At 42.0% G+C, this 23,460-nt stretch overlaps 1 protein-coding gene across 4 annotated transcripts; it reads right to left on the bottom strand.

Moving 5' to 3' along the window:
* Positions 1 to 288: 288 nt before the first annotated feature.
* On the bottom strand, positions 289 to 18,378 carry parp9 (poly(ADP-ribose) polymerase family member 9). 4 transcript variants are annotated; one of them, XM_038974868.1, is made up of 8 exons: positions 18,211 to 18,376; positions 8,778 to 9,710; positions 8,377 to 8,598; positions 7,937 to 8,155; positions 7,575 to 7,680; positions 6,970 to 7,448; positions 6,706 to 6,865; positions 289 to 1,711 (listed from the first exon to the last, which is right to left on the bottom strand). In XM_038974868.1, exons 2-8 carry the CDS (start codon positions 9,669 to 9,671, stop codon positions 1,431 to 1,433), a joined length of 2,361 nt encoding a protein of 786 aa, XP_038830796.1. In that variant the 5' UTR covers positions 9,672 to 9,710; positions 18,211 to 18,376; the 3' UTR covers positions 289 to 1,430. The 4 variants fall into 4 exon arrangements, with proteins under 4 accessions (XP_038830796.1, XP_038830798.1, XP_038830797.1 ...); XM_038974870.1 differs by having other exon boundaries at positions 7,605 to 7,680; positions 18,211 to 18,374; XM_038974869.1 differs by lacking the exon at positions 18,211 to 18,376 and adding an exon at positions 12,514 to 12,548.
* Positions 18,379 to 23,460: the final 5,082 nt, after the last annotated feature.

Raw genomic sequence — 23,460 nt, 5'->3', positions numbered from 1 at the left:
ATCAACTCTATGAGAAGCAGATGTTGCGTGGCATGAGGCAAATGGTGGTCACACCAGATACTGACTGGTTTGCCAATCCACGCCTTTTTTAAGGTGTCTGTGACCAACAGATGCATATGTATTCCCAGTCATGTGAAATCCATAGATTAGGGCCTAATGAATGCGTTTCAATTGACTGATTTCCTTAAATGATCTGTAACTCAGTAAGATCTTTGAAATTGTTGCATATTGCGTCTATATTTTTGTTCAGTGTACATTCCATAACAAGTGAAAGCAAAGGGAGTCTGGTTAAACCTCAAATCATATTTTAATTATTTATGTACTAGGTGGAAGTACAGTATCAGTATGTAAGCAGTTACAGTATATTTAATTGTTTAACGCAATATGGCAAAATCCTACTCTGTAGTCCTTCCAAGTTGCTCATTGCCAGAATATTGTGAACCATAACCTTTTTACATACATCTAATAAAATAGTTTATTGCATTGTTCATTGATGGCTAGTGTAGAGTTCTGTTTTTTATGTAACTGTATCATCCAGTGTAATAAAAGCAAATTACTGTCTACCAAAGCATGTTGCTATAGGTTTACATAATGCTATCACAATACGAACTCATTACAAAACAAGCAAAGGATTGTCAGTATTATCAATAAAAATTACATAACATTTACAACCCATTGCTGAGATAACATTTATTCAACAATTGCATTCATTTTGTTGGTTATAAACTGAAACCATAGTGCTTTGCTACTGAAGCAGAAATTGAAACAAAACCATGACAAAAAAAAACAATATAAATGTGATGCAAACATGTCTGAATTGAATTTCCCTCCACCCAGACCAAGCCTCAAGAAATCTGTCCTGCAGCGCGTGCCGTCCATTGGTCTGACATGCGTGTTTGGAAACATGCGAGTGCAAGACCAAGTCAAGCTTCAGCGCTTGATTAAGACGGCGGGAAGGATAATTGGTATAGATCAAGAATCAGTCACCAACCTATACACAAAACTAAAACTTGAAAGCATTTTACAGGACAGTACACATCCCCTTCACTCCAAACTCAGTCGCAGCAGCAGCCGGACAAGGGGAAAGAGACTTCTTCATAAAGAAGATCAAAACAGATAGATATGGGGACTCTTTTACTCCAACAGTCATTAGGCTGTATAATAGTCTGTTGGTCCCTCGAGTATTCAGCATATTGCACTTTCACTTTAAATGTGTAGCTATATCACTTTGAATGAATTATATTGTGTAGTTTCTCGGTTTTCATGTACAGGCTTCAGCACATGATCAAATTAATTTCCCCGATGGGATAATAAAGTGGATCTAAATCCAGTTTTCCTGCATATTCTACAGTAAAGCACAAAATAAAGATACATATGGTTATTTTAAAACAAAATTACTTCATATGACAATATTTCACCCATTATCAACTTCATTCTTTTTTGCAGATGATCAGATATTCAGGTAGGGCCTGGTGACCATTGAAGATGACAAAGGTGTCCACACCCCCTTTCACGCTGTCATAAAGAGTGATGGGGTCTCCACTGGGGATCACCGGTGGCACAATAAGATCTGGTGAGCCATGTGTGGACTTCCCTGTCAGCACTTGCGCCTCAACGAAGTACAGGTATGCCTCGTCTGCCAAGCCTTTCCACTGCTTCCTTGCCCCATCCACGCTGCCACTGAAGTAGATCCCCTCTCCGTAGATTAGCTCTACGGATGAAAGTAACACATCAATAATGAAATTAAAGATGCACTATCCAGAAATCGCTCCTCCATTTCCTGGTTGCTAAAATTTGAATAGTTAGCCTAATTTCAGTTTGTGACAAAACAAGCAAGTATAGTGTAGAGAATCATTGTAACATCTAAACCACTGAAATATATTTTCCACAACCAAAAATGTTGCAGTTTCAGCTGTTCGAAGCTGGTATACAAAACCTAAACTTAAGAACAGGAAGCACAGAAATAGAACAGATCTACCACTTCTTAGACTTACTTTCAATGAGTGACAGATCTATAAAACACACATTTTTATGTGAATTTGGGTTGGGTCTAGGGTTGTACATTTTGGGGAATATTCAGAGGTGGAAACTTTGTGGGAATTAACATGTTAAATGTAGATGTTTTTTGCATTGGATATAAACTTAGCAAAAAATAAACGTCCTCGCACTGTCAACTGCGTTTGTCTTCAGCAAACTTAACATGTGTAAATATTTGTATGAACATAAGATTCAACAACTGAGACAAACTGAACAAGTTCCACAGACATGTGACTGACAGAAATTGAATAATGTGTCCCTGAACAAAGGGGGGTCAAAATCAAAAGTAAGTCAGTATCTGGTGTGGCCACCAGCTGCATTAAGTACTGCGGTGCATCTCCTCCTCATGGACTGCACCAGTTTTGCCAGTTCTTGCTGTGAGATGTTACCCCACTCTTCCACCAAGGCAACTGCAAGTTCCCGGACATTTCTGGGGGGAATGGCCCTAGCCCTCACCCTCCGATCTAACAAGTCCCAGACGTGCTCAATGGGATTGAGATCCGGGCTCTTCGCTGGCCATGGCAGAACACTGACATTCCTGTCTTGCAGGAAATCACGCACAGAACGAGCAGCATGGCTGGTGGCATTGTCATGCTGGAGGGTCATGTCAGGATGAGCCTGCAGGAAGGGTACCACGAGGGAGGAAGATGTCTTCCCTGTAACGTACGGCGTTGAGATTGCCTGCAATGACAACAAGCTCAGTCCGATGATGCTGTGACACACCGCCCCAGACCATGACGGACACTCCACCTCCCAAATCGATCCCGCTTCAGAGTACAGGCCTCAGTGTAACGCTCATTCCTTCAACGATAAACGCGAATCCGACCATCACCCCTGGTAAGACAAAACCGCGACTCGTCAGAGAAGAGCACTTTTTGCCAGTCCTGTCTGGTCCAGCGACGATGGGTTTGTGCCCATAGGCGACGTTGTTGCCGGTGATGGCTGGTGAGGACCTGCCTTACAACAGGCCTACAAGTCCTCAGTCCAGCCTCTCTCAGCCTATTGCGGACAATCTGAACACTGATGGAGGGATAGTGCATTCCTGGTGTAACTCGGGCAGTTGTTGCCATCCTGTACCTGTCCTGCAGGTGTGATGTTCGGATGTACCGATCATGTGCAGGTTTTGTTACACGTGGTCTGCCACTGCGAGGACGATCAGCTGTCCGTCCTGTCTCCCTGTAGCGCAGTCTTAGGCGTCTCACAGAACGGACATTGCAATTTATTGCCCTGGCCACATCTGCAGTCCTCATGCCTCCTTGCAGCATGCCTAAGTCACGTTCACACAGATGAGCAGGGACCCTGGGCATCTTTCTTTTGGTGTTTTTCAGTCAGTATAAAGGCCTCTTTAGTGTCCTAGGTTTTCAGAACTGTGCCCATAATTGCCCACCGTCTATAAGCTGTTAGTGTCTTAACAACCGTTCCACAGGTGCATGTTCATTAATTGTTTATGGTTCATTGAACAAGCATGGGAAACAGTGTTTAAACCCTTTACAATTAAGACTTTTACGAATTATCTTTGAAAGACAGTGTCCTGGAAAATTTCCGCTTCTTTTTTTATTGAATTTATTTACCATATGGAGACAGAAACATAAACCTTGTACCTTATCATAAGTAGACATAATTGCAAATGATTAAATCCTTCCAATAGAAAAAAAAACTAAAAACAATTGAGTTACAAATTGAACTTTAATTAAATGAGTTTACTCTTCACATGGGATGATTTCACTGAACAAAAGAAAGAAATATTGAATGATCCCCAATGCTCAATCACATCTCCCAAAAATGTTTTCAACATACATCTGTAAAATGATAGTCTAGAAACTAAAGCTTTGGTTGTCTTCCTCTCAGGCTTCCATGTCTTCTCCTTGGAACTCCTCAATGTCCACCTCTTGAACATCAGATTCTGAGGCCGCATCTTCACTGTCACTTTCCAACCTTGTTGAGGATGGCTCGTTGTCAGGCTCAACCCCTGTATTGGTCAACCTGTTGCGTGCTTTGGTGTGTGTTCCAAAACAAGAACCAGTTGCGCTCTGAGGCAGCTGATGTTGGTGGGATTTGGAGGATGGAGGCAAAGAGCCTCAGATCCACAAAGTCCCTTCCACCAGGTGGCTGATGAGATCCGTTTGCACGACTACCATATTGCATCTCCATCCCCAAGTCCGTGCTTGGAAGTGTACTTCACCAGACTGCCAAGAACCTTGCCCTCATCCAGGCTAAGGTGGCGAGACACGGTAGTGATGACACCATAGGCCTTGTTGATCTCTGCACCAGACAGGATGCTCTTGCCAGCATACCTGGGGTCCAACATGTACGCTGCGGCGTGTATGGGCTTCAGGCAGAAGTCTTCATGCTTTTTTAATGTATTTCAGAACTGCAGTTTCCTCTGCTTGGCGCAACAGTGAAGTGGGCAGGGCAGTACAGATTTCTCTTACATCTGCAAGCAGAGTCTGAACATCAGACAGGATGGCATTGTCTCCCTCAAGCCGTGCAATGGCTACTGCTATAGGTTTCAGGAGTTTCAGGCTGCTTACCACTCTCCCAAAATACATCATCCAGGAGGATCCTCTTGATGGGGCTGTCCATATCGGCAGACTGTGATATGGCCATTTCTTGGAGACTCCTTCCCCTCAAGGAAACTGTCAAACATGACGACAACACCACCCCAACGTGTGTTGCCAGGCAGCATCAACGTGGTGCTCTTATTCTTCTCACTTTGCTTGGTGAGGGAGATTGCTGCTATAACTTGATGACCATTCACATACCTAACCATTTCCTTGGCTCTCTTGTAGAGTGTATCCATTGTTTTCAGTGCCATGATGTCCTTGAGGAGCAGATTCAATGCATGAGCAGCACAGCCAATGGGTGTGATGTGAGGGTAGGACACCTCCACTTTAGACCAAGCAGCCTTCATGTTCACAGCATTGTCTGTCACCAGTTCAAATACATTCTGAGGTCCAAGGTCATTGATGACTGTCTTCAGCTCATCTGCAATGTAGAGACCGGTGTGTCTGTTGTCCCTTGTGTCTGTGCTCTTGTAGAATACTGGTTTAGGGGTAGAGATGATGTTAATTATTCCTTGCCCACGAACATTCAACCACCCATTAGAGATGATTGCAATACAGTCTGCTTTCTCTATGATTTGCTTGACCTTCACTTGAACTCTGCATCCAGTAAATGAGTAGATAAAGCAACTTTGGTTGGAGGGGTGTATGCTGGGCGAAGAACACTCAGAAATATCTTCCAATACACATTGCCTGTGAGCAGAAGTGAACCAGTTGCACACAGCTCGAGCAAGACATTCATCAAAATTTCTTTGACTACGTTCCTCCATTGAGTCAAAAATACTTCTGATTCCAGGAGGACCATGAGCTGTTGCTATCGATAAGGTGTCTGATTCATCATTTTCACCTCGAATAGAAGTATAGGGACTTTTGTCAGAGGTTGCTTGCTGTGAGCACTGAGGGAACTTTATGCACTTGGCCAGATGATTCTGCATCTTTGTTGCATTCTTCACATATGATTTGACACAGTATTTGAAAATGTACACAGCTTCTCCTTCTACATTTGCTGCAGTGAAATGTCTCCACACATCAGATGGTGCCCGTGCAATTTACCTGTAGAGATAAGGGGGGGAAATGAGTAAAAAAGAAAACAAATACAATTCCATGTACAGATAAATTGTTAAGCAGTTAGATTAAACTCCTCCTTTGTAAGATAAATGTTTTAAAATGAAGCATGTATGGAAACAGGTGAATTAACACTCCTCAGCAGGCTCAAGTAAGCTAAAACCCACATGGTAGCAAAAACTAACTAGCAGGAATTGTTAAGTTAGAAATGATTTAAACACACTTTGCTGTTGGCTACTATTTACTAGTTAACAAAAAAATCATATATGTCATAAAAAATATATTCACCCCAACCAGTATTGTAATCAAGACTTACCAGAAAGCATGTAGTCCTTGGCTCAGACAGTGTAGAAGTGTGGGCTCAATAGCATCTCATTAGTGTGCAATATCTTGAGAATCAGCTGCACATGTGATGGAAGAATGCACTGTGCGTGCAGAGGGTAAGCAAAATTCCCCAAAATCCCAGGCTTAAGTTCCCATGAAAAATTTCCTGAAAAATTCCGGAAAGTTTCCGACCCTTTGCAACCCTAGTTGGGTCACCCAAAAGGTTACATATTGCAGTAATACATTAAATTAATTGCGTCACAACAATTATTTCAGAGCTATTCTCCAAACACAGTGCTGGTCCCATAAAAATAGAACACAAAGAATGTCATTAGAATGAATAGAATGTAATTTGTTTTTATTCAAGGGTTGCACCTCCGTCAATCGGTTGCGTCATGCCATTGTTATCAAAGTTCTACAGACGCCTCAGCCATAGTTGCGCCCAAAAGTCGAGTCGTGACCAGTCATTCTGAACGGGGGCTAGTGACTGTTTGGTCTAAATTACACCAGGTAATATGATGACATTGCTAAAGTAGGCAAATTATTAGTCGGAAACAACTTTGCCATCATTATGATGTCGTCAAATTTACTTTAGACAGCAATGTTGCCTTTAGTGGGCAGAGTTCATCAGCTCCAATTGAGAATGCATTAAGCATAATATGCAGTTGCAATATTGTGACGCAACGTGCAACCCATGAATAGGTGGCTTCTCTCTTACCGTCAGGTGGTGCAAACTCCCTCTGGAAGCCCACTCTGTTGAGCAGATGACAGTATTGCGCTGGCAGGCGCTGGTACATTCGCTGAGAGGTAGACACGTCCAACTGCTTCTTTTTAAGCTCGAAGACCTGCTTCAGGGCACTGTTCTCCACTTTCTCAACCTGTAACATATTTGCCATAACCATATTTTATTGGTTATCAAGCAGTTAATATCACAGATTGCACCTTTATTGTTAAATCTGTTGTTTCTTGTGCGGACACTCACCCTGACAATTTTAAGGCCGGAAAAATTCAGCTGTCTTTCTCTATAGTCAGAACTGCTCTCGTCGACAGGCTTCCTTGGGGAACTGGTGGAAGTTCTCAGGTCCATGTCACGCTCCTCTTCTTTAGCGAAATCCTCTTGGACTTTGCAGCACATGGCTTCCACCTCTAATACAGCAGCTGTGACATCTCTAAAAGCCCCATGGATGTTCACGCCGGCACAACCATCTTTAAAGAACACCTCAATGGAAACTTTGAACTTGGTCTGAAAATTCAGCAGCTTTCCAAACTCATGTTGACCAAAGTGCTGGATGAAATTGTTGCGAATGGTGAAGACATTCTTGGAGACAGGGTAGAAAACAGAACAATACCAGGATCTGGCCTCTCTCAATGTCTCATCAAAGGCACCGCTGAGCTCAATATATGGTTGTGCGCTTTCCCTTGGATCTCTGGAGTCGAAATAGCCAGTTGTGGGCTCAAATACTTGCAGACGAGAAACAAAATAATAATTTAATCCAAAATACTGCATGCATAGTGCAAAAACCGTTGTAATAAATATGTTGTATCAAGAGTTCTGTTAACAAACAAATGATAATAACATACCACTTCCACTTCTACTTCTTTTGACTGGGATCTCACCTTGAGCGGAGGGACTGTTGAAGGAGCTAGAATATTGTGTTGCGCCTTGAAGAGATTTCAATTTGTCTTCAAAAGCCTGTGGAAAAGAGCAGAAATATGTGATCACTGGTAACTAGGCTATATCAACTCTGGTGTCATAAGACAGCAAAGAACTGAAGTCTTTTGGTTTAGAAATGTATCATATTCGCAACTCTTCAGTTCAAAAACGGCTAAGTAATTTAATTTCAAAAGAGTGAAATCGTCAAAGAGCTGTGGGACTATTACCAGGCCACGAAGGATTAGTATGAAAATGACTGATAATACTTTGATCGTAATAATAATAATACTTTTACCCTATATGTCTCAGTGTCCTCTGGATATATAACATAATAGATTTCCATGTTCGTGCCATTGTTTTGCTTGGAAAATTCCACTGCTGTGTCCATCATAATCTGGGCAACCTCTTGCTTGTTGAAGCCCAACATACCAGTACCAATGGCTGGGAAGGAGATTGATGACAGCCGTTTTTTTTGGGCCAAGCTCAGACACTTTGAGATGACGTCACCAAGAACCTGTCATGACAAGAATACAGAAAGCTTTTGTAAAATTTGTAAATGACTTTTTAAATCTATATGTTATTCTTCTGGACTAGAGACAAAGTAAAATATAGTTAGATCTTTGATATACTACCCTTAACATATTGCTAGGAACAAGGTAGGATAACTATTTTGTGTTTGATCTCAACAGTACATTGTAGCGTAGTTGAATACCTTAAAGCCTTATTTGCATTTACCTTTTCAGATGCTTGACTTTTGTGAGGACATATCGTGTGGTACACGTAACTGCATGATAAATTGTGTCCACTGGTCTCAATAACGTCACTGTATTTGTTGTAGTTGTAGAATTTCGATATCTCCCCCTGTATGCCTTTTCCAGCCTTTCCCAGAATTGCTTTGGATATTGCCCCGGATGACAAATCAAGGTTGGAAGAAATTGTGTTCACAATGCCGCCTGTCTGTCAATAAAAGACGAGCAAGACATAATATCAGTTCAGTTAAGCTTTTCATATATTTGGAAATATGTTCCAAATGCTGAACCAGAGCCAAATATTCATACACATTCCTCCATCAGTCATGTCTACCATTCAATTCTGATTGTTTATCCTTTTTATGCTCAATTTTCTTTTATTTGTACCTTCTGTTTCTCAATGTATCCTTTTGTGAGGTTCAGAGTGACATTGTTGACTTTCATCAAAGTTGAGCCATTTCCGTGACTCACAGCTTTACTGTATGAAGCTTTAGGTGGCTGCCCCCGAGCTGCCGCTGGTTGACTGTGTGAAACCGTTGACCCCAGTATTTCACAGCATGCTCTCTTCATCTCCCCGACCGATAGGTCATCGTGATTGACCAGGCGAACCTCTAAAGGAGCTCCGGAGTAATTGTGATCATGGTACTGTTTCAGGGTTTTAACAATGACGTCTGCACAGAGTGGCAAGGGAAAGTTGAACAAGCCAGAACTTATGGCAGGAATGGCAACAGACTTCAGATGATGTTTCTTCATCTCCTCTAGAATGTTTCTAACAGCCTTTTCAAGTTTTGGTGTGGCAATATTAACATCAGATTTTGAGGGCTTGTATGGTAGGCATGGACCAACGACATGAATGATCTTCTTGTATGGAAGGTATCCAGGTGGGGCAACGATGGCATTTCCCGTTACCAACTTTCCGAAGGTCTTTATGTACCGCTCACTCTCTCGCTGGATATCTGGGCCACCGGCATCGCTAAGCGCCTTGGCGAGACCTGCCCCATGACTGAGGTGCTCATTGGCCGCGTTGACCACAGCATCTACGCCATGATGAGTGGTAAGGTCGTCCCTCCATACAGACACCCTGAGGCCCTTGGACAGCTGGGTAGAAAACCTCATCTCAGGCTTCATGGACTGTCCTGCACCTGCACTGGCAGCATCCACACCATGGAGCACGGCAGTGCATCCAAACTTGCTTTGCAGGGCGTAAGTCAGAGCTGGTCCACATTGGCCCAGGATGCTCACCATCTCCTCCTCCAGAGGCAAATTGTCTGACTTGGCCATGGCTCACACAATACAGGGTATCCAATGTTGTTCTGAGGACTGAGGAAAACATTTGAGTGTAAGATGTCATATGCAATTAAGGCATACATTACACAAGTCAAATGAGCTTCTTATGAACATGGCACAACCTTTCATTTTATATAGTTTTTTTTTTTGTAATAGCCTACATTATGTAATTCCGATTTGATTTTTTCATTCACATGGCCTAGCTTACATTACCAACAAACTATCAAGGTGCATGTTGTTCTAATAACTAAATATGATTGTATCACCTATTCATTTCAAATTATGAAAACAATACTTTGCTGGAACATCAGATCAAGCCGTTTTGCTGGAACAACACTGTGACCTTGAGGACTAGGCTATAATCAAAACTGAAAGTAAACTTACTTGACTGATCTGGTTAAATAAGTAAATAAAAAAATACACAATAGTCAATAACATCACTCACAAGCGCAATATTGAATTTGATATTACATTCGAGTAAGGCACAAATATCGCAGGGTGTAAATTAGGGTTGAATGGCGGGAACCCGATTACCGAGATTTACCGCACAAAACCACTCCATTTTCCCCGGGATAAATAATTGCAAGAAACGGATAAATTTATATGAACAGCATGGCATGAAATGGAACTGTTAAATGATATGCGATGTCTAAATATGGCTTCTCTACTGCCTCTGCATGATTAAATCAACGCTTAAGGTGGGGACATCGTAACTTTTTTTTTTGTGACAGGTAGGCCTACATTTGCTGCAGCATAGTCTATGCTACAGTAATATAAAGACAGAATGCGTGTCTAATTTACACATCTCCATCTGGCTTTCGGAGGGGGTCACTTGTTTTTATAATTGTAAAGATTTGTATTTATTTATTGCAGTTGCAGAGTTTTAAAACAGCCTATCGCTTGAATATCGTTGCTTTAAAATCAGTGCACGCGTGAGCACTCTTTCTATCAACTCCATTCAAATTGCATCAAAAGTAGATCATGTTTTAGATATATCCATGTCCTAGCCTACCTCTTTCAGGTAATACATTCAATGTAGTATTAGCCATATATTTAGCAAATTAATGATGGGTTATACTTACTAAGCTTCTAACTTAAAGCCTCAGTCTCTTGCGCAAAATGCAACCACCTGTGCTCTGCTGGCCTCAACAACAAAAAAACACTCCTTAGCTCTTGGAGACCTATGCAGGAAAAGCTAGACTCATTTATTTTTAGCATTTCTTATACCAATAGACTATTCAAAGACTATTTTTGCTGAATGTTAAATACAGCAGCCAATAGAACTCACGGGTAGTTTGAAAGACGAGCTAACGCGCGATGGCGGTAGGCTATAACCATTAAACCGTCAGACCCATAACCATTAAAGCGTCGCCTTCTGCATCTAATTCTAGTCCTATTATTCAAGGATGTCATTAGAAAGACGAAGATAGACAACTAAACTAGAGGTCGGCCGATTATGATTTTTCAACGCCGATACCGATTATTGGAGGACCCAAAAAATCCGATACCGATAAAATAGGCAGATTTAACAAATATTGTAAATTTATTTGTAATAATGACAATTACAACAATACTGAATGAACACTTAATATAATACATCAATAAAATCAATTTAGCCTCAAAGAAATAAGGAAACATGTTCAATTTGGTTTAAATAATGCAAAAACAGTGTTGGAGAAGAAAGTAAAAGTGCAATATGTGCCATGTAAGACAGCTAACGTTTAAGTTCCTTGCTCAGTACATATGAAAGCTGGTGGTTCCTTTTAACATGAGTCTTCAATATTCCCAGGTAAGAAGTTTTAGGTTGTAGTTATTATAGGAATTATAGGACTATTTCTATTTCATTAACCTTTGACTATTGGATGTTCTTATAGGCACTTTAGTATTGCCAGTGTAACAGTATAGCTTCCATCCCTCTCCTCGCCCCAACCTGGGCTCGAACCAGGAACACATCGACAACAGCCACCCTCGAAGCAGCGTTACCCATGCAGAGCAAGGGGTACAACTACTCCAAGTCTCAGAGCGAGTGACGTTTGAAACGCTATTAGCGCTCACCCCGCTAACTAGCTAGCCATTTCACATCGGTTACACCAGCCTAATCTCGGGAGTTGATAGGCTTGAAGTCATAAACAGCGCAATGCTTGAAGCATTGCCAAGAGCTGCTGGCAAACGCATGAAAGTGCTGTTTGAATGAATGCTTACGAGCCTGCTGGTGCCTACCATCGCTCAGACTGCTCTATCAAATCATAGACTTAATTATAACATAATAACACAGAAATACGAGCCTTAGGTCATTAATATGGTCGAATCCGGAAACTATCATTTCGAAAACGTTTATTCTTTCAGTGAAATACGGAACCGTTCCGTATTTTATCTAACGGATGGCATCCCTAAGTCTAAATATTGCTGTTACATTGCACAACCTTCAATGTTATGTCATAATTACGTAAAATTCTGGTTAATTAGTTTGCAATGAACCAGGTGGCCCAAACTGTTGCATATACCCTGACTCTGCGTGCAATGAACGCAAGAGAAGTGACACAATTTCACCTGGTTAATATTGCCTTCTAACCTGGATTTCTTTTAGCTAAATATGCAGGTTTAAAAATATATACTTCTGTGTATTGATTTTAAGAAAGGCATTAATGTTTATGGTTAGGTACACGTTGGAGCAACGACAGTCCTTTTTCGCGAATGCGCACCACATCGATTATATGCAACGCAGGACATGCTAGATAAACTAGTAATATCATAAACCATGTGTAGTTATAACTAGTGATTATGATTGATTGATTGTTTTTTTATAAGATAAGTTTAATGGTAGCTAGCAACTTACCTTGACTTCTTACTGCATTCGCGTAACAGGCAGGCTCCTCGTGAGGCAGGTGGTTAGAGCGTTGGACTAGTTAACCGTAAGGTTGCAAGATTGAATCCCTGGGCTGACAAGGTAGAAATCTGTCATTCTGCCCCTGAACGAGGCAGTTAACCCACCGTTCCTAGGCCGTCATTGAAAATAAGAATGTGTTCTTAACTGACTTGCCTAGTTAAATAAAGGTGTAAAAAAAAAAAATCTGTAAAATCGGTGTCCAAAAATAGATTTCCGATTGTTATGAAAACTTGAAAAATCCCTAATTAATATATATATATATATATTTTTTTTTTTTATTATTTTTTTTTTTTTAATTTTATTTTTTTAAATCGGCCATTCCGATTAAATCGGTCGACCTCTAAACTAACCCCATTTCATTTCTGTTGAAAGCGAGTAAGGAATGAAGCAACAGTGAGAGAAAGAGTCAGCCTACTAATTATACAAATAGGCCCCATTATATTTTAAAATCAAATTCGCTAGCCTATACCTGTAACTTTGTAGGCTGCAACAGAATGGTGGTTTGAACTGTGTGTGTAATTCCAATACAATAACACAGTTCACACTCAAATTAGCCTACTGGGGCCTCCCGGGTGGCGCAGTGGTCTAGGGCACTGCATCGCAGCGCTAGCTGCGCCACCAGAGACTCTGGGTTCGCGCCCAGGCTCTGTCGCAGCCGGCCACGACGTCCGTGGGGCGACGCACAATTGGCCTAGCGTCGTCCGGGTTAGGGAGGGTTTGGCCGGTAGGGATATGATATCCTTGTCTCATCGCGCACCAGCGACCCCTGTGGCGGGCTGGGCGCAGTGCGCGCTAACCAAGGGAGCCAGGTGCACGGTGTTTCCTCCGACACATTGGTGCGGCTGGCTTCCGGGTTGGAGACGCACTGTGTCAAGAAGCAGTGCGGCTTGGTTGGGTTGTGTTTCGGAGGACGCATGGCTTTCAACCTTCGTCTCTCCCGAGCCCGTACGGGAGTTGTAGCGATGAGACAAGATAGTAATTACTAGCAATTGTATACCACGAAAAAATTGGGGAGAAAAGGGGGTAATTTTTTTATTTTTTATAAAATAAAATTAGCCTACTGGAGCTAGTTTCACTTATTTACTCGAGACAGCATATACAGTGCATTCGGAAATAAAGTATTTAGACCACTTGACTTTCGCATTTTTATGTTACAGCCGTATTCTAAAATGGATTAAAAGAATAAAACATCCCCCAATCTACACACAATCCCTCATAATGACAAAGCAAAAACCGGTTTTTAGAAATGTTTGCAAAAAACATTGTATTTGGGGAGTTTCTCCCATTCTTCTCTACAGATCCTCACAAGCTCTGTCAGGTTGGATGGGGTGTGTCGCTGCACAGCTATTTTCAGGTCTATCTAGAGATGTTAGATCGGGTTCAAGTCTGGGCTCTGGCTGGGCCACTCAAGGACATTCAGAGACTTGTCCTGAAGCCACTTCTGTGTTGTCTTGGCTGTGTGCTTAGGGTCATTGTTCTGTTGGAAGGTGAACCTTTGCCCCAGTCTGAGGTCCTGAGTGCTCTGGAGCAGGTTTTCATCAAGGATCTCACTGTACTTCGCTCCATTCATCTTTCTCTTGATCCTGACTAGTCTCCCAGTCCCTGCCGCTGAAAAAAAACATACCCACAGCATGATGCTGCCACCACCACACTTCACCGTAAGGATGGTGCCAGGTTTCCTCCAGATGTGATACTTGGCATTTCATCAGACCAGATAATATTGTTTCCTCATGGTCTGAGAGTCTTTAGGTGCCTTTTGGCAAACTCCAAGCGGGCTGTCATGTGCATTTTACTGAGGAGTGGTTTCCGTCTGGCCATTCTACCATAAAGGCCTGATTGGTGGAGTGCTGCAGAGATGATTGTTCTATCTGCACAGAGGAACTCTGGAGCCCTGTCAGTGACCATCGGGTTCTTTGTCACCTCCCTGACCAAGGCCCTTCTCCCCCGATTGCTCAGTTTAGCCGGGCGGCCAGCTCTAGGAAGTGTCTCGGTGTTCAAAACTTCTTCCATTTAAGAATGATGGAGGCCACTGTGTTCTTGGGGACCTTCAATACTGAAGAAATGTTTTGTTACCCTTCCCCAGGTCTGTGCCTAGACACAATCCTGTCTTGGAGCTCTACGGAGAATTCCTTCGACCTCATGGCTTGGTTTTTGCTCTAACCATGCACTGTCAATTGTGGGACCTTACATAGACAGGTGTGTGCCTTTCCAAATCATGTCCAATCAACATAATTTACCACAGGTGGACTCCAATCAAGTTGTAGAAACAGGATGCACCGGAGCTCAATTTCGAGTCTCACAGCAAAGGGCCTGAATACTTGTGTAAGTAAGGTATTTCTGTTTTTTATGGGCTATTGTGTGTAGATTGGTTGGGGGAAAAACATTTGATCCATTTTATAATAAGGCTGTAACGTAACAAAATGTGGAAAAAGTCAAGGAGTCTATACATTCTGAAGTATAATATAAGTATAATAAGTAGAGGGGGGGGGGGGGGTATAATGTCTCCAGTTGCATCCATTAGCTACGGACTGTCCCAACTTTTGAAGCAGAGTGGGTTGAACTAGACATTTTGTGGAGTATTTCACTACATTGTACATCGAAAAGAGGAAGCGAAAGGGAGATGGTTTGTTGAAGAATGGTAGAAAGTGTAAGCAGACTGAGCTGTACGCCAGATCGGAGAGAGGAGGAGAAATGGAAGTGAATGAGGGTGAAGTATCGGAGGTGGTAGGTGTGGTGAAGTCTCGGAACCCAAGGCTTGCACAGAGAGTCAGGATAAAGATGAGTCTGGAGTGAAGTGAAGGAGGGACATTTCTTTTTAAAAAGTGGACCCTTGCCTTTTGGCTGATCCATTTGTGGTTTCAGGGTGGATGAAAACAGCGTTGGGTGATGTGGAATCGGTGAAGGTAACCAGAAGTGGTCTTGTAATAGTTTGTTTATGCTGATCAGAAGGAGCAGGCGCTCCACCTTAAACTAATGGTGGCAAGAGATGGGAATTGTTTTGCTCTGAAGAAAAAGGTGCCATTGAAAGGAGTGAATATTGGGGTTGCAGTAAATGTGAAAGTTGACCAACTGAAGGGGAAGATTACCGGTAGGGATGCACGATATATCGGTGAACATATCGGGATCGGACGAAATAACATAAAAATGCCAACATTGTTATAAGCCCAACGTCTAGTTTAATGCCGACGTTAATAACTGATGTCAAAGCTACAGTGCATACCTATATAAAAACGTATGTACAATTGAAGTCGGAAGTTTACATAAACTTAGGTTGGACTCATTAAAACTCGTTTTTCAACCACTCTACAAATGTCTTGTTAACAAAGTATAGTTTTGGCAAGTCGGTTAGGACATCTACTTTGTTGAAAAAATTACTTGTGTCATGCACAATTGTTTACAGACAGATTATTTCACTTATTCACTGTATCACAATTCCAGTGGGTCAGAAGTTTACATACACTAAGTTGACTGTGCCTTTAAACAGCTTGGAAAATTCCAGAAAATGATGTCATGGCTTTAGATTCTAAAGTTTAGAAGCTTCTGATAGGCTAATTGACATCATTTGAGTCAATTGGAGGTGTACCTGTGGATGTATTTCAAGGCCTACCTTCAAGCTCAGTGCCTCTTTGCTTGACATCATGGGAAAATCAAAAGAAATCAGCCAAGACCTTAGAAAATAAATTGTAGACCTCCACAAGTCTGGTTCATCCTTGGGAGAAATTTCCAAACGCCTGAAGGTACCATGTTCATCTGTACAAACAATAGTATGCAAGTTTAAACACCATGGGACACGCAGCCGTCATACCGCTCAGGAAGGAGACGCGTTCTGTCTCCTAGAGATTAACGTACTTGTGCGAAAAGTGCAAATCAATCCCAGAACAGCAAAGGACCTTGTGAAGACGCTGGAGGAAACAGGTACAAAAGTATCTGTATCCACAGTAAAACGAGTCCTATATCGACATAACCTGAAAGGCCGCTCAGCAAGGAAGAAGCCACTGCTCCAAAACAGTCATAAAAAAGCCAGACTGCAACTGCACATGGGGACAAAGATCGTACTTTTTGGAGAAATGTCCTCTGGTCTGATGAAACAAAAATAGAACTGTTTGGCCATAATGACCATCAGTATGTTTGGAGGAAAAAGGGGGAGGCTTGCAAGCCGACGAACACCATCCCAAATGTGAAGCACGGGGGTGGCAGCATCATGTTGTGGGGGTGCTTTGCTGCAGGAGGGACTGGTTCCATTCATGAAATAGATGGCATCATGAGGGAAATTATGTGGATATATTGAAGCAACATCTCAAGACATCAGTCAGTAGTGTTAAAGCTTGGTCGCAAATGGGTCTTCCAAATGGACAATGACCCCAAGCATACTTCCAAAGTTGTTACAAAATGGCTTCAGGACAACAAAGTCAAGGTATTGGAGTGGCAAAGCCCTGAAAGTATACGGGAGTTTTACGCCAGTCTAGTAGGTGGCGGTAATGCAACATTTATTGGATGCCAAACGCCTTTAAACCAACGTAGAAGATGTTCCAACTTTACCACAGTGCCAGTTTACTTTTTATATCGTCAGAATGTGAGCACTCAAGCGTTTCAATCGCAGGTGTGTATGTAATGCTCTGTCATTGTTGCTTAAGTTACACTGTTCGCTCAATTTCAGTTTGAGAGAGAACAAGCACTAACTGGTGCTGCTGGGAATCATCTAAATCGCAATGTAATATTTTCAATAAGCAAAAATATTTTGTTTTAGTCGTTTGAAGCTGGTGGACCAAAACCGAAAGAGAAAGACTCAAGCGCGAGTCTTTGCCAAGTTACAGGAAATAAGATACGGGGGAGGGGAGATTGGTTTGGAATACAGTTCTGTTTCAATTCACCTAGCTTCTTCACAGGGTGAAATCCTGAGAAATTATATGGGTGTGTTCGTAAATTCACTCTGGAATGTTTGAGTGCGCTCTTAGCGTTCGTAAATACATAACGCTCAGAGAGCGTTCAAGGCACACACTGGAAGCTCTGGCCGAGGAGTAGTGTTGATCCGAGCGTTCTGACATCAACAGCACCCAAACTAACTACTTCCAGATACTAATGAGAGAACACCGCACTCTGACCATTCTTCTCGCCCTATAGCAAAGCCGGTTAGGCTGTTTATGTTATCTAGAGCGTTGGTGACTGGTCCTGTGCTGCAGGCAATTTAATTACGTTTACTGACATGGTCATATTCAACGGGTGTTGCCAGTTCGTAAATTCCTCAGTTATTCTGTGCTCTAGCACTCGGATGTGAGCGCATGACATCGGAGTAGATAGCCAGAGTGAATTTACGAATGCACAATGTGAAGCAATTTTAAACACTTTCCAAATGTCGGTCTTGTTAGACACACTTCCTCTCTGCTTACATGTCAAAATAAAAATCCTGCACGTGCGCCATAAATGGACAACAAATAGCCTACTATCCATGCATCCAAAACACACACTCACTAGCCTAATACAGAAACGGGCTATCTTTAAAACGAGCTTAATCTAACAATCAGTTTCCAGACGACAATATCCCTCCCAACTAACGTACATTGTCACAACGTATCTGCTGTACTTTTACATCAATCGAACCAACCAGCAAAGTTGCAAAGAAATAGTGAAGCTGCGTAGTCTACTCACCTGACGGCAGCTAATGTTTATAGCAAAGGCAACTGACGAGTCGACTGGATATAAAAAAATATGGAATTCAATGCATCGAGTCGTCGTCGACAAAGCTCAAAACTGAAAGAAATGATCAGTAAAATGACATTTAAACACGCCCCCGTCTTGGAAGCGAAACATAATTAGGCTACCGTTCTCTTAGCAGCAGGATATTATGCTGGCAACACGATCGCGGATTTGTTTTCTTCAAAATAAGAGTTCCCCTGCAAAGACATGCTAAACTTTGGTAGTGTCGATTTTTTGGGCGGTCTAGGGTGACCACATGTTCCGTATTGTGCGGGACAGTCACGAATTTTGGCCCTTTGTCCTGCGTCTCGCAATCATGTCCGCATTTTAACAACAAATTCAAACACATTCCCGTATTCCAGTCAGACATTCCAACCTGTCTCTTGGAGTCACGTTATGGACAGATATACCATACGGATGTGGTACTGGCAATGGCGACCTGTCATCCGTCATTCAGAGCCCCACCTGTTTTGAGCCCCACATTTTTAGCAAAAAAAAAAAAAGTATATATATATATAAATATATATATAAAAATTGGGGGCTTGCCTGTTTTGCATGTTATTTTGGCATTAATACGTGTCACATATCAGTTTGCAAACAATGTATAAAAAAAATACAATTGAGTTAATAAAGCCGAATACAAACAGGTAGCTCCAAAATGCAGGTGTTCAGCCTAGCTCAGTGCTTTATGTGGTGGTGGTGCTGGCCAGCAGAAAATATGAACATTGCACTGTGATTGGCTCAGTGTTCTGTCACTCATGGGGACACTAGGTCACCCGGCCCTTAGTCGACATCAAAAATGTAAGCCCTTTGTGTCCTGCCATAGACTTACATTAGAAGTGCCCTTCCAAGAAGGCTCAAGGTCATTGGCCACAGATACAATTACATCAAATCACTTTATATCTACAGTAGCTTTGATTGGATTGATCATGTCAACGTCTTACTTTCAAAATCTTAGCTAGCAGTCATCATCATGAATCAAGTAGACAATATACTGCCAAATCTTTTTTTAATCCTTGTCATATGAAGAGAATTTATAGAAAATGTATCGGTGCTCATCGGTCATTGGACATAAACATTACACAATAAGTTGGAAATCGCAAAAAAAATGAGTGGTTTGCATGGAATCAGTGACAGTGGCTAACTGCAAGCATTGCAACTGGGAAGTCGGGAATAAACAAGCTCAAAATACTTTTTCATCCATCTTGGAATTGTAAATCCTTTATCTTTCGTTGATGACAACATTTGCCCACGAAGGACCGCCACGTCACCTTCCTGTTCAAGTGAGCACATTACAACAACGTGAGTCCAAAAATGTCTTATATGCTGCTGCAGAAATTAAGTAATATGCCAGGGAGATATGTAATATGCCAGGAAGATATGTAATATGCCAGGGAGATATGTAATATGCCAGGGAGATATGTAATATGCCAGGGAGATATGTATACTGCAGCTAAGAAAGTAACACTGTAACAACGGCCCACGTTCTGAAGTCTGTTGCTGTATATTCCAACAGTGCTGAACAAGTAGCTATATTGACTAGTCCGTTGTGGTGTAACAGTATAACTTTAAACCGCCCCCTCGCCCCGACACGGGCGCGAACCAGGGACCCTCTGCACACATCAACAACTGACACCCACGAAGCGTCGTTACCCATCGCTCCACAAAAGCCGCGGCCCTTGCAGAGCAAGGTGCAACCCTACTTCTAGGTTTCCGAGCAAGTGACGTAACTGATTGAAATGCTACTAGCGCGTACCCGCTAACTAGCTAGCCATTTCACATCCGTTACACTGGCTCGGTCATTAATGTCTTATTCGAAATTACGGATTGCCTCTAATCCGCTTGTCGTCCCCTAATAAAATAGTTTGCACATCTCAATTGTCAGTAGAAAGCACATTTGTTTAAGCAAGTCAGCCATATCCGCTCTGTTTTTTAAGAGGCAGTTAATGAGGCTAAATGAACTGTTTCGCTGCCAGACAAGGTTACACTGTTAGCCAGGTGTAGCAGTGGTAAGATGTTGGGAGTGCTGTTGGGGCTCTGCTGTTGAGACAGCTTTGTGTAGGCCCTAACAGTTTGTGGGCACTGTTTGTCACAGTTAGAGTGCAAGTAATGTATTGTTTAGTGTTGTGTTGTGGCTTTGCTGGCATGCATCCCACTTTTTTTGTGCTAAAATCCCCACTGGGTACTGGTGATGTTAAACACTTCTCCAATAGTTGTTGAGATTTGATATTCTGACAGCGCAAGACGATCGTAGGTCAATGTCCATAATTTGGAGAGGACAGTAAGGATTAACTATATACTTGCAAAAAGTGTGCTTCCTTCAAAGAGCTACAAAAGTAAGTAAATAGCCATATTATACCAAAATATATAAGGTAATTTCGTCAAACTCGTGAGGCTCTCCATGCCCATGCTCATTACTTTCTCATACAACATATTTGCAACTTCACTCAACCCTGTTTTGAAAGACTCCCGAACTGTTTTACATTTCCGACTCTAAAAAGGTATACCTTAGAATCATCTGTCGATAGAACATTCATCCAAGAGTCTTGATGATCATCCAGGATGTAAAAAAAGGCAGACCTGTTCCTCTCCTATTTACCTATAACGTTTCAGGTAAGACCCAAGTGCAGACTGTGTTGAAGTAACAATGTTTACTACAGCAACCGTGGCAGGCAAATGACAGGTCAAGGCAGGCAGGGGTCAATAATCCAGAGTGGTGGGGCAAAGGTACAGGACGGCAGGCAGAATCAGGGGCAGGCAGAGTGGTCAGGCAGGCGGGCTCCGAGTCAGGACAGGCAAGGGTCAAAACCAGGAGGGCGAGAAAAAAGAGACTGGGGAAAAAACAGGAGCTGAGACAAAACGCTTGTTGACTTGTTGACGCTTGTTGACAAACAAGACGAACTGGCAACAGACAGAGAACACAGGGAAAATGGGCGACACCTGGAGGGGGTGGAGACAATCACAAGGACAGGTGAAACAGATCAGGGCGTGACACTACCTAGAGTCCCCTCACAGTCCCTTCAGTTTCCCTTAAATCCCGTTAGTTTGTCTGCTCAGCCTACCTTAGTTATCCCTCACCCATCGTAGACCTGCCATTCCCAACCAATCAGAGCGCTTAGAAATGCGCATCTAGACACTGCACCCGCCAACTGAGGTCAGAGTGTTATCGTCACCAAAGGGAGAAGAGAGAATTTTTCAGAGGACTTTTTGTCGACAGTAACACGAATGTCTGAATGTTGTGCACCATCGAAATGTAAGTTGCAGGCGGATTTAGTGGGAGTTTTACATGCTGTGTAATAATAGGTAATTTCCACTAATTACTTACTGTTACTTTGATAACTTTCAGACATATGTTATAATGAACTGACATTCAGACATTAGGATGGAAATGGCGCCGAAAGAGAGGGCTGCCTCGCTTCTAGTCCTTAGGAAACTTTGCAGTATTTTGTATACTATCTATTGCATCTTAGCCTATGCCGCTCTGACATTGCTCATCCATATATTTATATATTCTTATTCCATTCCTTTACTTGCATGGAATTGTTAGATATTACTTGTTAGATATTGCTGCACAAGTCGGAACTAGAAGCACAACGATTTTGCTACACTCGCAACAACATCTGCTAACCATGTGTATGTGACCAATAAACTTTGATTTGATGAACAATAATGGCGCCAGAGGAGATGGCTGCCATTTTACAGTCCCCTAACCAATTGTGCTATTGTGTGTGTTTGTTTTTTCACGTTATTTGTAACTTATTTTGTACATATTGTTTCTGCCACCGTCTCCTATGACCAAATAGAGCTTCTAGATATCAGGACAGCGATTAGTCACTGTATCTAATCAGTGACTAATTAGTCACTGTACAGTACGAGTCGGACGTGAAGGATTTACTTTAGACGCCCGACAAGGCCCTCATCCCGTCATTCACAGGAGAAAGCGACTGCGATATCGGGGACATAAGTCTGGGTGCCTTGTAAGGATACGACGGCGAGTGGGTAATCTGCCTTTACCATCGGTCTTATTAGCCAACGTACAATCATTGGATAATAAAATAGACGAACTACGAGCACGTATATCCTACCAACGGGACATTATCTGTAATATCTTATGTTTCACCGAGTCGTGGCTGAACGACGACATGAATAACATACAGCTGCCGGTGGCTGAACGACGACATGAGTAACATACAGCTGCTGGTTTTACGCTTTTTCGGCAGGATAGAACAGCTGCCTCCGGTATGACAAGGGCTGGCGGTCTCTGTATATTTGTAAAAAAAAAAAAAGCTGGTACATGAAATCTAAGGAAGTTTCGAGGTTTTGCTCGCTTGAGTTAGAGTATCTCATGATAACGTGTAGACCACACTATTTACCAAGAGAGTTTTCATCAATATTCTTCGTAGCTGTCTATTTACCACAACAAACCGATTCTGAAACTTGGACCACACTCAATGAGCAGTATACGGCCATAAACAAACAGGAAAGCGCTAATCCAGAGGCTGGGGACTTTAATGAAGGGTAAATAAAATCGTTTTTACCTCATTTCTACCAGCATATTAAACATCTTAAGCATCAGACACTTGTTTTCAATTTTCACCAAAAATGACATACCCATATTCTAACTAGCTCAGGACCTGAAGCAAGGATATGCATATTCTTGATACAATTTGAAAGTAAACACTTTGAAGTTTGTGGAAATGTGAAATTAATGTAGAATAATATAACACATTAGATCTGGTAAAAGATAATGCAAACAAAAAAACATGTTTTTTATTTTTGTTCCATCATCTTTGAAATGCAAAGGAAAGGCCATAATGTATTATTGGAGTTTAGGCCCAATTTTTGCCACTAGATGGCGGCAGTGTGTGTCCGAAGTTTCAGATTGATCAGGTAAAGCATTTCAATACTGGACAATATTTTGTATCAAGTCTGCCCAAATGTGCTGAATTGGTCAATTGATACATTTAAGTACATAACTATAGAGAACAAACAAAAATTATATGGTAATACACAATTTAAGTTTACACATTCCCAGGAATGTCATACATGCATTAGCTTATACACAAACTTTCACACATCTAGATGGCCGGGCGGGGTGGGTGTGGAGCCAGAGACAGCAAGGGTTCAAACTGTAGAACCCAGTTCCTACATTTGAATTTAAAAATTGATTTTATCAAACAAAACTATAGTACATTTTATCTC

This window comes from Salvelinus namaycush, chromosome 35 (genome assembly GCF_016432855.1).
Source record: "Salvelinus namaycush isolate Seneca chromosome 35, SaNama_1.0, whole genome shotgun sequence".
NCBI lineage: Eukaryota > Metazoa > Chordata > Actinopteri > Salmoniformes > Salmonidae > Salvelinus > Salvelinus namaycush.
The sequence above is the reverse complement of the archived record's forward strand: the minus strand, read 5'-3'. Positions and strand labels throughout refer to the sequence as shown.